The sequence below is a fragment of the Mycosarcoma maydis genome, chromosome 5 (assembly GCF_000328475.2).
Source record: "Mycosarcoma maydis chromosome 5, whole genome shotgun sequence".
Taxonomy (NCBI): domain Eukaryota; kingdom Fungi; phylum Basidiomycota; class Ustilaginomycetes; order Ustilaginales; genus Mycosarcoma; species Mycosarcoma maydis.
In genome coordinates, this window is record NC_026482.1 from 319558 (window position 1) to 331644 (window position 12087).

The window sequence follows — 12087 nt, forward strand, 5'->3', positions numbered from 1 at the left end:
GACGTTGAATGCAGCGCTGCGTTTCGAGCGTCGAGCGCCAACAAGAGGCAAGCCGAGTTGAGTCGCTGGCTCAATCACGTTACGAGAGCAGTGTGGAGCAACACTCACGACTCACAAACTCGTGACTGAGTCAACCAGTCGTGTGCCGCGCCACCAGATTGGTACCCGATTATAGACCCGATGATCGTGAAACCTGTGAGAACAAATGTGAGAGTCACGGGTCAGTTCGTGGTTGTGAGTGAGTCGTGAGTGTTGTTGGTGTTAATTACAATACACGCGCGCGCCTGCTCGTGACCTTGCAAAAAGTAAACGAGAAGAATCACAAAAGCTTTTCCAGTGTTGTTCGTCCTCTCACTTCATCCAACCTCAATCGACTCGGAGTCATTCAAAAAGCATCTCGACAAAAAGATGACAGAAGCGTCAGCAACTACATACGAGCCGACAGCGTCCAACTACACTGCCTCGACGTCTACACTTATCGAATCTTCTACGACCTACCATGTGGACAAGTCAGGACGCGATTTGGACGATGACGACGATGATAACGACGAAGATGACGATGAAAAGTTATTCGCTGAACTCGATAAGGAGCTCGATATGATGGAGGACGAATCAAATTTCGGTCATCATGGCGGCGATACCGTTGCTAGCTTTGACATGGCCGAGTTCAGAGAGCGCAGAATGGAGGAGCTTCGACAAGAGTAAGTGGGCATTTTGACTTGCTCGTCGCTACCATCCACGAGACCGGACGTTTTTGGTGCTGACCCCTGTTGCGACTTCTTGGCACTCTGTGCTACGCCTGTGCTTGATTTTATCTAGAATTGCAGCACAAAGGTCCGCCTCTGACTCGGAATCTCCCCTCTCTTCCATACAACACACTACGACTGCATCGATGAAAGGTCTACTGACCGAGATCACCAACGAGAAGGACCTGATCAGCTTCTCATCAACCGAAAGACAAGTAGCGATCCACTTTTTTCATCCCAAATTCCAGCGTTGCTCTCTGCTGGATCGACATCTCACCGTGCTCGCACGCCTGCACCCGACGACACTGTTCCTCAAAGCAAACGTTCTCAACTGTCCCTTTTTAACGCAAAAGCTCAACGTCTCGGTCCTACCTTGTCTGATCACTTTCAAAGATGGGATCAGTAAGGACAAGATTGTCGGTTTCGAAGAACTCGGTAACTCGGACAAGTTTTCGACGGGCGCGTTGGAGTGGAGGCTCGGCCAGAGCGGCATCATTGATCCGAGAGAGAACAGGAAGCCCATCTTTGGATTTAGTGAGAGCAATGGTGGAGGCGATACCGTGGGTAAAGGGGTGGTTGGGGCCAGGAAGGACATTGAGGATGACTTTTGGGACGATGAGTAAGCTGACACAAGGCCGAGCCCTGTGTCGCTGCTCGCCGCAACTTTTTAACTAGACACACTTTGCACATCATCAATCTGGCCCAAGCACGGGCTCAAGTGTGTCGAATTAGGAGATCAAAAGTGCTGTACCACTCACAGTGTGTCGCAGACACAGCTCTAGCTGCGAGTGTTTCAAAGAGTAGAGCAATATCCACGAGCTGCAGGCTACAAATGACAAGCTTTCTAGGACGTTACATGGTCTTGACTTCGCTGTCAGGCTCAACGTATTCGCTGTACGATATCGATGTGGGAGAAAAAAACGACGACACAATGTCATATCGACGTGCATCAGTATCGCTTTTCCTGAAAGAGCCGAGGCGTTGATGTGTGGGAGAACTTACATGTGCTCATGCTTGCCGCCAACACTAGCGCTCGTCAGCTCCTGAGCGAAGCTCTCGGGAAGAGTAGCAGCAAAACCCTTCATGATGCTCGAGTCGAAGGTCTGCTTGATAGTACCGCCTGCCTGCTGCACCTTGGTCTTGTGCTCATCGATGGCAGACTGGGGAGTGCCATCCTTGAAGATGCTGTATCGATCAGACGAGTCGCAGCAGCACTCTAAGTCAGCTTTGAATCGGTTGCATACTTTGAACAAGAGGCAGACATGGAAGACTTACACCATGTAAGGCTTGTCTTGTCCCATTTTGGTGAGTAGGAGGAAGCTAGTCAGTACTTTGGTACAGAAGCTGGGCAGAATCTTGGCGATTGGAACGAGATGACAATAAAAGAGGTAATGCGTTGGGATAGTAGACTGATGTTTCAGACCGTCACGGGTATGCAATGAAAAGTTGGTGGGTGAGTAACAGGACGATGAATTTGGCTGAGTTGTGTGGATAGCGCCGACAGACAGTCGTGTGGAAGTGCTCTCAACTTGGTGTTGATTCTCTCCGCTCAAACTGTGCATCGTGCATCGTGAATTGTGAATCGTCGTGGATGCGTCACCGGTCGATACCAAAATGGACCCTTGCAGCGCTCGGGCCAAGAACCACGTCACGTGTCAAGCGTCAAGCGTCAAGCGTCAAGCAGAAGTCGTGGAGAATGATTCACGATTATTCTGAATAAATTAATCGTGAATATTATTCGTGATTCGTGCGAGGTTGGAAAAAACAATTACGAATTTCGACATGCAAGGTTCGTCGTTGGACTCGAGCTTTGAATCGCTGACATGGCTTCTTTCCTTCCGAATGGTGATGCTCTCGTTTATCCCCGTGGGGATCACACATTTCTCTTCTTTTCGCAGCCAGAAGAGAGGCTCAACATGGACGATGATACGACTGCTTCGGCCGTGTCCAGTCTCATAACGCGTATCGAAGCGTATGTCGCTGATTCGGCGTCTTTCAGCATTCCCGGGTCATGGACAAGGCATGGAGAGTGGCTCAAAGATGAAGCACAACGCATCAATGCTGCTGCTCAGCTCGCCGAAGAGCTCATGGCGTTACAGAGTATCTATACCCAAGATGCAATCCATCTGCTCAAAATCACACCTCTGGGCGGTGATGCATCTACTTTGACCGACAAACAGCTCGGAAACGAAGATGGCGTCGAGCCCAATGCATGGCTACCCGGGTGCAAGCTGACGCTATCCATATCTACCGAGGTCGAAAGTACAGAGGACGAGCCAATACCAATACGAGTCGCAATCACCCTACCAATGTTCTATCCGCACAGTGCAAGGCCTCCACAGCTGCAGCTTCTGTCGAGATATATTGGCGGGTTCAGCGTCGACGCCAAACTGTTTGGAGAGATTCTGAGAGCGTTTTACCATCGCATTGACGATGTGGCTGTACAGGGGATTGATACAGAGGAGACAAGCACGAGTACTGCATCGAGCAGTGCTAGAACGGATAGAGTCCATTGGACATCTGGAGAGGTGGTGCTATTCGAAGGGATCGAGTGGGTCAAAGAGAAAGTGACAGTTTGGTGGAATGAAAAGGAAGCCGAACGGCGCAAAAATGCTCCTTCGACAACAACACAGGCTAATGCTGCAGACGCTTCAGCGACTAACGTCACCACTTACTTGGACCCATTCGATCCCTCACAAAGCGCTCAACGACGAAATCCCTTCACTGGAACGCTCTTCCAAACCGAACCAATTATCGAGCGAAAATCCGAGTTCATTGGCTACGCTGCGCGCATCACTTCACCGGACCAAGTCGCCTCGGTGCTTTCACACATACTTTCGGACAAGCGAGTTGCGCGCGCAACACATCCCATCATCAACGCGTGGGTATGCAAAGCTGCCGACGGCGTCGTTCACCGTGACTGCGATGATGATGGCGAAACTGCAGCGGGTGGCAGACTGGCACATTTGTTGAGCCTTTTGGAGCTGGAGAATGTCATTGTCGTCGTGACTCGGTGGTTCGGTGGTGTGCATCTGGGGCCGGATCGGTTCAAGCTGATAAACCGCGCTGCAAGGGAGGCTTTGGATTTGGGTGGCTTTGTCGGTAAGAACGCGGTCGAGGGTGCGGGAAAGGGCAAAGGGATGGGAAAGCGCAACTCATAATGGATGCCCTGTACGCAAACGTCAATCACAATGCTGATCCAATAAATACGGGTTTTTGCGTTTGCGAAACCAGTGCAGAGACAGTTGTGAATGCGGTCACGAAGAGATGAAGTTGTAGTGATACATCTATGGGCGAGTCCAGTCAGGATACAAGTTCAGCGTTTAGTGGGTGTAGTGTTGTGGAGCACACGGTTCAGTGTGCTAAAATTCGCGAGCCAGCAATTCCACCTTGCAACTCGATGATGCGGATATTCTCGCTCGCCTTGGCCAGCGTGTCGTGAATTAGCATCTCTGGCGTCGTGGCTCGACTTGTGTCGATGTTGGATGTCTCTGACAATGTGGGCGAAGCCGTGTTGCTGCTCGTTGTAGATGCAGTGGGACTGAGAGTAGCACGCATACACTCTTGCACCGCGTGCTTATCGATTCTGGCGCCCCAGATGGATCCAACGAATCCATCTGCAATGTTGATCTTGATGGGTGGCCGAGATAGCGCAAGATCCGAGACTGTCTTGGGGTCCAAGCCGGTCACGGAGCGGAGATTGAGTTCAAGTGGCCGATCAACACCTTGTCGCTTGCGTTGATGCGTAATGCGAATAAGCGACTGAGCCAAGTCGGCACCTCCGCTCTCTGGCAGCATCGTATTCCACAACTCGAGCGTCTCGAGCTCGTGACATCCGCAAAGTCCTTTGGCAAGCGACGGAATGACCTGATCTACAATGACGATGCTCAACCCTATGATTGCATTTGCATCGCATCTCGGCGGCACCCATCTGAATTTGCGCACTCTGCTCAACCCTTTCACCGCGTCCTCAAATGCTTTTGCCTCTGTCCATCGAAACTCGTCCGAGGTGAGGATCTCTGAATGTCGAATGCTGAAAAACTCGAGCGAGACATTCCGCACTTGACAACACAACGCCAGCGCCTGGGAAGCGAGCAAGAGTCGATCGCGCGATCGTGACATTCCGGCTACAGTTGGTGCCCACGTTCCATCGCCTCCACCTGGTACTCCAGCAATGTTGATAATGAGGCTGTCCAGCGTGTATTGAGGTGAGTAGACACGCGCGCCGGAGCTGGGAGAGACGAAGCGAGATAGCTGGCTTACAGAGTGGATCGTGATCGAAGCGTAGAGCTTGGGTAGAAAGAGGTCACGGAAGAGAGAGCAGGCGGAGAGGACCGAGGCGACGTTATTGGACGAAAGGTTAAGGTCGCCTATGTAAGCTTGGGCGATGAGGTGTAGTATCTCAGGCGGCATTGAGGTGAGCTGCAGCCGCATCCCATGGGACGAGGGAGTCATGGTTGACAACCGAGCTGAGCTCACGCTGATACTATCGGGCTGTAAGAAAGGCTAGTGCGAGAGACCGCTGCTTTGAAGTATGCGCCTCCCCCATCCGGATTTGTCTAGACGATAGAGCAAGCAGGCAACGGCAGTGATGGTGTCGAAAAGGTGGATTCGGCAGCAATGGATACTGTGCTGGCTCATGGTAACAAGATATTACCTGCAGCTGTGCATGCATGGACCCTAGAGCGGAACACAAGGCTCGAATCTCTCATCTCTGTCTCTTTCTCTTTCTCTCTCGCTGACGTAACTGCGTGTGGTCTGCCTGTTTGATAAGTTACCACTCGTTGGTGCACAGTCACGATTCACGATTCACGATTGTAGAGTCACAAGTCGTGAGTTGCACGATGTCGGGTCACGTGGGTGAATCGAAAAGCTGTCAGATTTCAGCGAATCTCACACCCATAAGGAACTTTTATACAGAGTCACGAGTGTGCCGGCCGGCAGATGGGAGGCGCGCTTCTTGGCAGTGCAATTCGTGATTCACGATTGCTTTGGCCGATGAGAAACCAAATTTCGAGACCAACACACAGGGGCTAACTTGAAGGCAATTTGAGGGAATTGTGAATTTGAATGACTATGTGAATGCGGTGTTGGTATTTGCACAGCCAGGCGAGCAAGCAAGCGCTATGCAGCGGAACTCAAAGGGTTCAGTTAAGATAAATTCGTGATTGTGATTGCTGCATCATGCAACTCCGCCGTTACAACTCTACTGGCTCGACTCTGTGACTTTGCTAGATCACAAGTGGCTTTGCGTCTCGACCACAACCACCGTCGTCGTCATCGTCATTGTCAACGACATTCGCATTGTCTGATTCTGTCTGGAAGCGAAACGGAATCTACCATGCCATACCTCTTGGAACGAGCCGATGGCACCGGCAACCCACGCATTGAACCCACACAAGATCAGCGCAATACCATCATTGTCGCGTGCTGCTATGCGGTGGCGATCGTAATCCTTTGGAACGTACCCATCCTCAACTACATTCTCTACCCGTTTAAACTGCTTACGGTTGGGTTTCACGAATTCTCGCATGCCGCTGTGGGACTATGTACGGGAGCCAAGATCGAATCCATCACCTTGGAACCCAATGAAGGAGGAGCAACGCGCATGCGAGGCGGCATCCCTTGGCTCACGCTCCCCGCTGGCTACCTTGGATCGTCTGTGATCGGTGCAGCTTTGATCGCCTGCGGATTCGATGAACGTGCATCCAAAGTCGCCAGCATTGTCGTCGGTGTCTTTTTCCTCTTCACACTCTGGTGGGCAAGGCGCGATTGGCTTACTTGGGTCTTGATCCTCGCCATGTGCGGGCTTTTTGTTCTCTTCTGGCTGGTCGCGTCAAGTGTCGCGCTTCGATACTTTGTTCTTTTCATCGGCGTCATGAATTGTCTCTATTCGGTATGGGACATTTGCGACGATTTGATTTTCAGAAAGGTCAACGAATCCGACGCCTCTGCTTTCAGTAAAGTAGTTGGCGGTGCACCGCAATTTTGGGGCGTCGTCTGGCTGTTGATCTCGATAGCCTTCTTTGGAGCTGGAATCGTGGTGGGTATCTTGGCATTCAAGACACCAGTAGCGCAGCAGCAGGCAAGCAATTTCTTGGACGTCAACCTCAAACGTTCCATGATCTTTTCCGAGTTTGGTCCATAGGTGCAAGCACAAACCGATAAAAGAGGAAGCAAAGGACAGTACATGCTCGATTTACATTTGGGCTCCTCTACGATCGCATGTAATGCAATGCGATGCGATGGCACTCTAGTGTATCATATACGTTTATAAACAGCAAGCGCGGCGTGTATGTGGGGTATTCTAGATTCTATTTTATGAGTTCGTCAACGTTGACGTTGGGCTTACTTTCCGAAGCCTCGCCGCTATGGTTGGTCGGCTGCACCGCTCCGTCCAACTCTTTGAGGTGGTCAATGTTGGACCATTGTCGGACAAGGCCTATGGCGTTGCCATAACCGATATCGTTGATCACTGTAGTACCGTCGGGGGCTTTGATGGTATCCTGTTCAAGCTGCTGCTTTCCTTGTCGATCACGCTCGAACTCTTGCTGCGTCTTTGTGATGATAGCTTCTAGTTCGGCTACCGCTTGTGCCGGCATCGAAGCGGGGTGGGACTTTGCGTTGGCGAGCAGCTTTTTTTGTAACTCGTGGTCGAGAAGATATTGTGAGCCTTGAACGCCTAGGTGAATTGGACGAACCGACCAGTGTGTTTTGCGCGAGAGGTGACCCGCTGGTACGCTTGAGGTGGAGGCAGCCGAGGTGGCAATCACGGGAACGAGTAGCTCGGTGATGGAGCAATTCCAAAATCGCGACGGAGTAATATTGGTAGGCACGATACAGTATCGACCGGGGACAAGCACCTGATTCATCAATGCGCTGATGGCTGCGCCGTGCGAGACGAGCACTACTGTCTCTATCCGTTCTTGCGATTCGGAGGCATGGTCTGGCGCCGTTCGTGTGACGAGGTCATTCCAGAAGCTCGCTAGCCTTTCCGAGAACGGTTCCATACGTTCGATGCCTTGCGTATCTTCCGACTTTTTGGCGCCACCTGTGTAAACTTTTCCCTCCAAGACACCAAACGCCCTCTCTTTGAGCCGATCGTCCAATTCCAATTCGAGCTTGGTTGGCCGGGACAGGTTCTGATACTTGTGAATCGCTCTCGCCGTGTCAGCAGCGCGCTTGAGGGGTGATGCAATGATACGGTCGATATGCGTTTTGCTGAGAAACTGACCGGTGATGTCGGCTTGCTGACGCCCGCGAGAGTTGAGATCGGTATCGAGCTGGCCTTGGATGATGCGCTCTACATTTTCGCGTGTTTCACCATGTCGAACGATAAGTACTCGAAGTTTCATCGGTGGCGTTGGTGGCGGTGAGGACGTCATAATGGCACAATGTACTTGCTGTCTTTGCAGAATGCAACTTGTAAGATCATGCAAGGTGCAAGAAAGTGTTTGGACTTTGATCAGCTTCGAAAGTGAACCATGTTTCAAATGTCGATCCTTTGGTGTTTCTGACATCTGATTCGTGATTGTCTGTGCTCTTCCGAGTCACCGATGTAAATTTCAAATGTTTGCCCCGATCGATCGCCAGCCAATCCTGAGTTTTTCCAGAAGATGATCGTGATTCAGCGCGAGAGACAGTGGCTTAGGCTAACCGCGTGCCTGCCGACTCGGCTGTGTACAAATCGTGAATCGTGAATCCTCCGAGGTAAGTTATTATTATACGTTAAGTTAACTCAGCACACTTGTGATTGCTTTGGGCGCTGCTTGGCGTCGGACTGCCAACGTCAATGAGGGCTTCTTGTGCATGTCACAGATCATCAAGCCTCGAGCAAACACGGGAGATACGGTATGGAATGCTTCCCTGTGCTTCCAATTGTGATTACCAGTACGCTCGCTCGATATGCACACTGCGCTCTCATCACGCATCAAAGGATTCTTCCTGGTTGAGTCTTATGTACTCACAACTCGTGACTGTGCCAACTCACGACTTGAGCTGCCGTTGGATCTGGCCAAATCAGAAAACAACAAAAATATTCGTGATTAACCAAGTTAAAATATCAAAGGGTGAAAGATCAAATATTTATCATAAGTTAAAAGGCGGCATCTATCCCCGACGTGCATCCCGCACGATGCAGATCTATGCCTGTTCTTTGCCGAGACGTGAAACCGTGAAATTCGAGAATTACACTGACAACTAACATTCTGTGACTGCTCAATAGTCACAAGTCGTGAGTTGGTCCCGACCGTCGCACCATCCGTGATTTGTGATTGAGTTTCAAACCAATCAATCCTCAGTCCTTTGGAGGTGAATGGCCCGGAACGATGGATTTCTTCCTTAGTGCCGCAGTCCTGCTTGGGCAACCCTGCTTGCGTCTCCAGCTTACTGGCTGTCAATTACCGTTCGTCGCCGTCAGAGTATATATAGGCGAAACACCTTCGTTTGTGAGACTTCGTTGAGCTCGCTTCCGACTCTGTTCTCTGACGCCCTTCACGTAAAGATGCTGGCCTCTTCATCACACTCCGTCGCCGCAGCAGTTCTGCTGGCGTCCTCCCTGGTCTCCACCGTCTCGGCCGCCACATGGTCTCAAAGTGCCGTGGTAAAGGGCAATGACTTTTTCAACGACTTTGACTGGTTCACCGACAAGGACCCAACCAACGGCCTTGTCAACTACCAGTCCCAGGCCAATGCTCGAGCTCAGAATCTCTCGTTCGTCGATAAGCAAGGTCACTTTGTCATGGCCGTCTCTACCACTCCCGTCGCGCTTCAAGGCCGGAACAGCGTGAGGATCACGTCCAAAAACAGCTACTCGGACGGTGTTTACGTTCTCAACGTCACCCACGTCCCACTCGGCTGTGCCACCTGGCCTGCCTTCTGGACTGTCACTGAGAACATCGACTCTTGGCCCAACGGAGGCGAAATTGACATTATGGAAAACGCAAATGACCAATACCCTGCCAACCTCGTTTCTGTCCACACCAACACGTCATGTACCATCCCCACCACCATCTCTGGCCAATCCGGTACGGTGGCATATTCCAACTGCTCCGCCTATCAGCCTTCCAACCCGGGCTGCCGAGTCGAGACCAACGGCACCTCGACGCCTACCTGGGGTCGTGCCCTCAACCGAGCCGGAGGAGGTATCATCGCCATGGAGCGCTCCTTTGGTACCACGGGCAAAGGTGTTCGCGTCTGGTACTTCCCCAACAACAAGCCTTCCGCCATACCCTCAGATCTCTCGTCATCCAGCACCACACTCAGCACCGATGCATGGCCCACACCTAACGCCTACCTCCCCATCTCTTCCTGTTATGCCGACTTTGAACCGCACAAGATTGTCTTCGACATCACCCTCTGTGGCGACTGGGCTGGCAACTCATATAACCAAAGCGGCTGCAATGCCCAGTACCCTTCTTGCTCGTATCAAGTCGGCTACCGAGGAGAGAGCTTCAACCGCTCCTATTGGGAGGTCGAATCACTCCGTCTCTACACCAAAGGCGGCGACTCGGCCAACGCTGCCATTTCGCCTCAGTCAGTCAACAGCAGCCGTCAGAGTAGCAACAAGCAGAGCACACAATCATCCGCAGACTCGTTGCTCAAACACTCTTGGATTATCCCCTCGGCTGCTGCATTGGTCGGATCATTTGCATTTGTCGCAGCTTTATAAGCTGCTCGCGAATCAAGCTTCGTTTTCGTCTGATTTCGCTCATGTGGATGTTGGAAACCCGTGTAGTCATGGCCACTCTGTCATGAATTATATACTATTTACCCTGTTGAAAAGCCAGGCAAGGTTTTTTTGGTGGTCTCCCTCGTGGCCATCTATAAGGATTGTGCGATACATATCTGAGCATCAGTGCGCCGTTATCTCAGGCTGTCAAGAATGCATGCGGCTCGTGTTTTTCAAGGTAGTACAATATATCCCAAGCGCCACCGGTCCAGGATGGAACGATGTCATTAAGGTGTTGCAAAACCACATGTTCATATCGAGCGTCCAACTGCGCCACGCCATACAGCACCAGCGTGGTTCGATACTTGTCGCGCAATATGGGAGACCAAAGCGAGACAAGCTGCCTGGCATCCTGCAGAGGGCCCGTCACCTGTTGAAGCTCATGCAGCCACGAGGCATCGTCGTTATGGCGTGCAAGCACCAAGCTCAGACCATGCTCGGAACGAGGCGGTAAGAGCATCACTCTTTTGCGCTCCGAGAAGACCTTGTCCAGCAAGCCACGAGTGAGCTTGTGCGTGTCGATAGGTAGAAATCGAAGTTTTCCGAGAAAGTACTCGTTGTTCAGATAGTCCATGTTGAATCGACTGTTCAAGTAGACAAGGATTCGATTGCGCGTCGACTTCCATCCCAGCTTCTGAAGTTGCACACTCACCACGTTGGTCAGCCGGTACATGAAATGCGTATGGCGTCCTTCCCTGGAGTAGGTGGGCAAGTTTGCAAATGCGCCCGAGGAGGACAATGGATGGCGGTCTCGGACGTCCCAGGCATTTTGGGCGACGATCAGAAGTGGTTTTGACGGATCCATCAATTCTGCACTTCTGAATTCCAAAAATGGATTGCCGAGTACGGTCTTCATAGAGTCTTCCCATTCCCTCATCGCTGCACGTTTCGCTTGCTCAATAACGCGCACCTGACTTTCAGTTGATCCTCCCGGAGCCGCAAATATAAATTGGAGTTGACGCGGGGCTGGCTTGAGCTTTCTCGAGTTGATGAGGTGTTCCAATCGTTGCAGCCTTTTGAATGACCAAGTTTTCTCCGTTGATGGCCGAATTGCTCTCTCCTCGGTTCCAGAGCTTGCCGAAGCGACGACGGGCGAGGCTTCCAGATGGTCCATCTCGGCATGCTTCTGACGAGGTTCATCGCCATCTGCATAGCCACCATGTCTAGCAACCGAATTTTCCGAATCAGTGCTCTGCTCCTTACGGCTTAGCCAAGATATCTGCCTCGGAGGTAACTCATGGGAAGCGTCCAGAGCCGAATATTCAGCACGCTGTCCTTGCTGGGCCCTAGCATCGTGCTGCTGGACTGACTGGACGACTGGCCACGTTTCTGCTTGGTCGAACGGGTTCGGGCTCCATGCTTGAACAGATTGGTGCTCCTGCCAATCAAATCCATGCAGAGAGCTATCAAAGCCGTCATAATGATGATTTGTGTCGAGTTGCTGGTCCCAACCTACTGGCTTTGCTGCTGCGCGGAAACGATTGAGTAGTGGCAAGGTCCACAACAGGATCTTGACTGGCAAGTACATCGCAAAGCGGTGGTTCTTTTGGAGGTGTAGCAAGGGGTTTGCGTCATGAGACAAAGAAAGTCGCCGATGAGGTGCAAGGAGCC

General features: G+C 51.6%; 8 protein-coding genes across 8 annotated transcripts; 4 read left to right on the forward strand and 4 right to left on the reverse strand.

Moving 5' to 3' along the window:
• Nucleotides 1-408: 408 nt before the first annotated feature.
• Nucleotides 409-1369, forward strand: UMAG_02128 (uncharacterized protein; the record flags this gene model as incomplete). Its single annotated transcript, XM_011390185.1, has 2 exons — nucleotides 409-701; nucleotides 820-1369. 2 exons carry the CDS (start codon nucleotides 409-411, stop codon nucleotides 1367-1369), a joined length of 843 nt encoding a protein of 280 aa, XP_011388487.1.
• A 229-nt stretch (nucleotides 1370-1598) lies between these two features.
• UMAG_10059 (uncharacterized protein) lies at nucleotides 1599-2047 on the reverse strand (the record flags this gene model as incomplete). Its single annotated transcript, XM_011390484.1, has 3 exons — nucleotides 1599-1638; nucleotides 1749-1931; nucleotides 2022-2047. 3 exons carry the CDS (start codon nucleotides 2045-2047, stop codon nucleotides 1599-1601), a joined length of 249 nt encoding a protein of 82 aa, XP_011388786.1.
• A 615-nt stretch (nucleotides 2048-2662) lies between these two features.
• UMAG_10060 (uncharacterized protein) lies at nucleotides 2663-3907 on the forward strand (the record flags this gene model as incomplete). The annotated part of the gene is made up of 1 exon (XM_011390485.1): nucleotides 2663-3907. The coding sequence occupies one exon, from the start codon at nucleotides 2663-2665 to the stop codon at nucleotides 3905-3907; it is 1245 nt and encodes a 414-aa protein (XP_011388787.1).
• A 193-nt stretch (nucleotides 3908-4100) lies between these two features.
• UMAG_02131 (uncharacterized protein) lies at nucleotides 4101-5201 on the reverse strand (the record flags this gene model as incomplete). Its single annotated transcript, XM_011390186.1, has 1 exon — nucleotides 4101-5201. One exon carries the CDS (start codon nucleotides 5199-5201, stop codon nucleotides 4101-4103), a length of 1101 nt encoding a protein of 366 aa, XP_011388488.1.
• An 886-nt stretch (nucleotides 5202-6087) lies between these two features.
• Nucleotides 6088-6894, forward strand: UMAG_02132 (uncharacterized protein; the record flags this gene model as incomplete). The annotated part of the gene is made up of 1 exon (XM_011390187.1): nucleotides 6088-6894. The coding sequence occupies one exon, from the start codon at nucleotides 6088-6090 to the stop codon at nucleotides 6892-6894; it is 807 nt and encodes a 268-aa protein (XP_011388489.1).
• Nucleotides 6895-7060: 166 nt separating this feature from the next.
• UMAG_02133 (uncharacterized protein) lies at nucleotides 7061-8131 on the reverse strand (the record flags this gene model as incomplete). The annotated part of the gene is made up of 1 exon (XM_011390188.1): nucleotides 7061-8131. The coding sequence occupies one exon, from the start codon at nucleotides 8129-8131 to the stop codon at nucleotides 7061-7063; it is 1071 nt and encodes a 356-aa protein (XP_011388490.1).
• Nucleotides 8132-9249: 1118 nt separating this feature from the next.
• Nucleotides 9250-10416, forward strand: UMAG_02134 (uncharacterized protein; the record flags this gene model as incomplete). Its single annotated transcript, XM_011390189.1, has 1 exon — nucleotides 9250-10416. The coding sequence occupies one exon, from the start codon at nucleotides 9250-9252 to the stop codon at nucleotides 10414-10416; it is 1167 nt and encodes a 388-aa protein (XP_011388491.1).
• Nucleotides 10417-10615: 199 nt separating this feature from the next.
• UMAG_02135 (effector family protein Eff1-5) lies at nucleotides 10616-12004 on the reverse strand (the record flags this gene model as incomplete). The annotated part of the gene is made up of 1 exon (XM_011390190.1): nucleotides 10616-12004. The coding sequence occupies one exon, from the start codon at nucleotides 12002-12004 to the stop codon at nucleotides 10616-10618; it is 1389 nt and encodes a 462-aa protein (XP_011388492.1).
• Nucleotides 12005-12087: the final 83 nt, after the last annotated feature.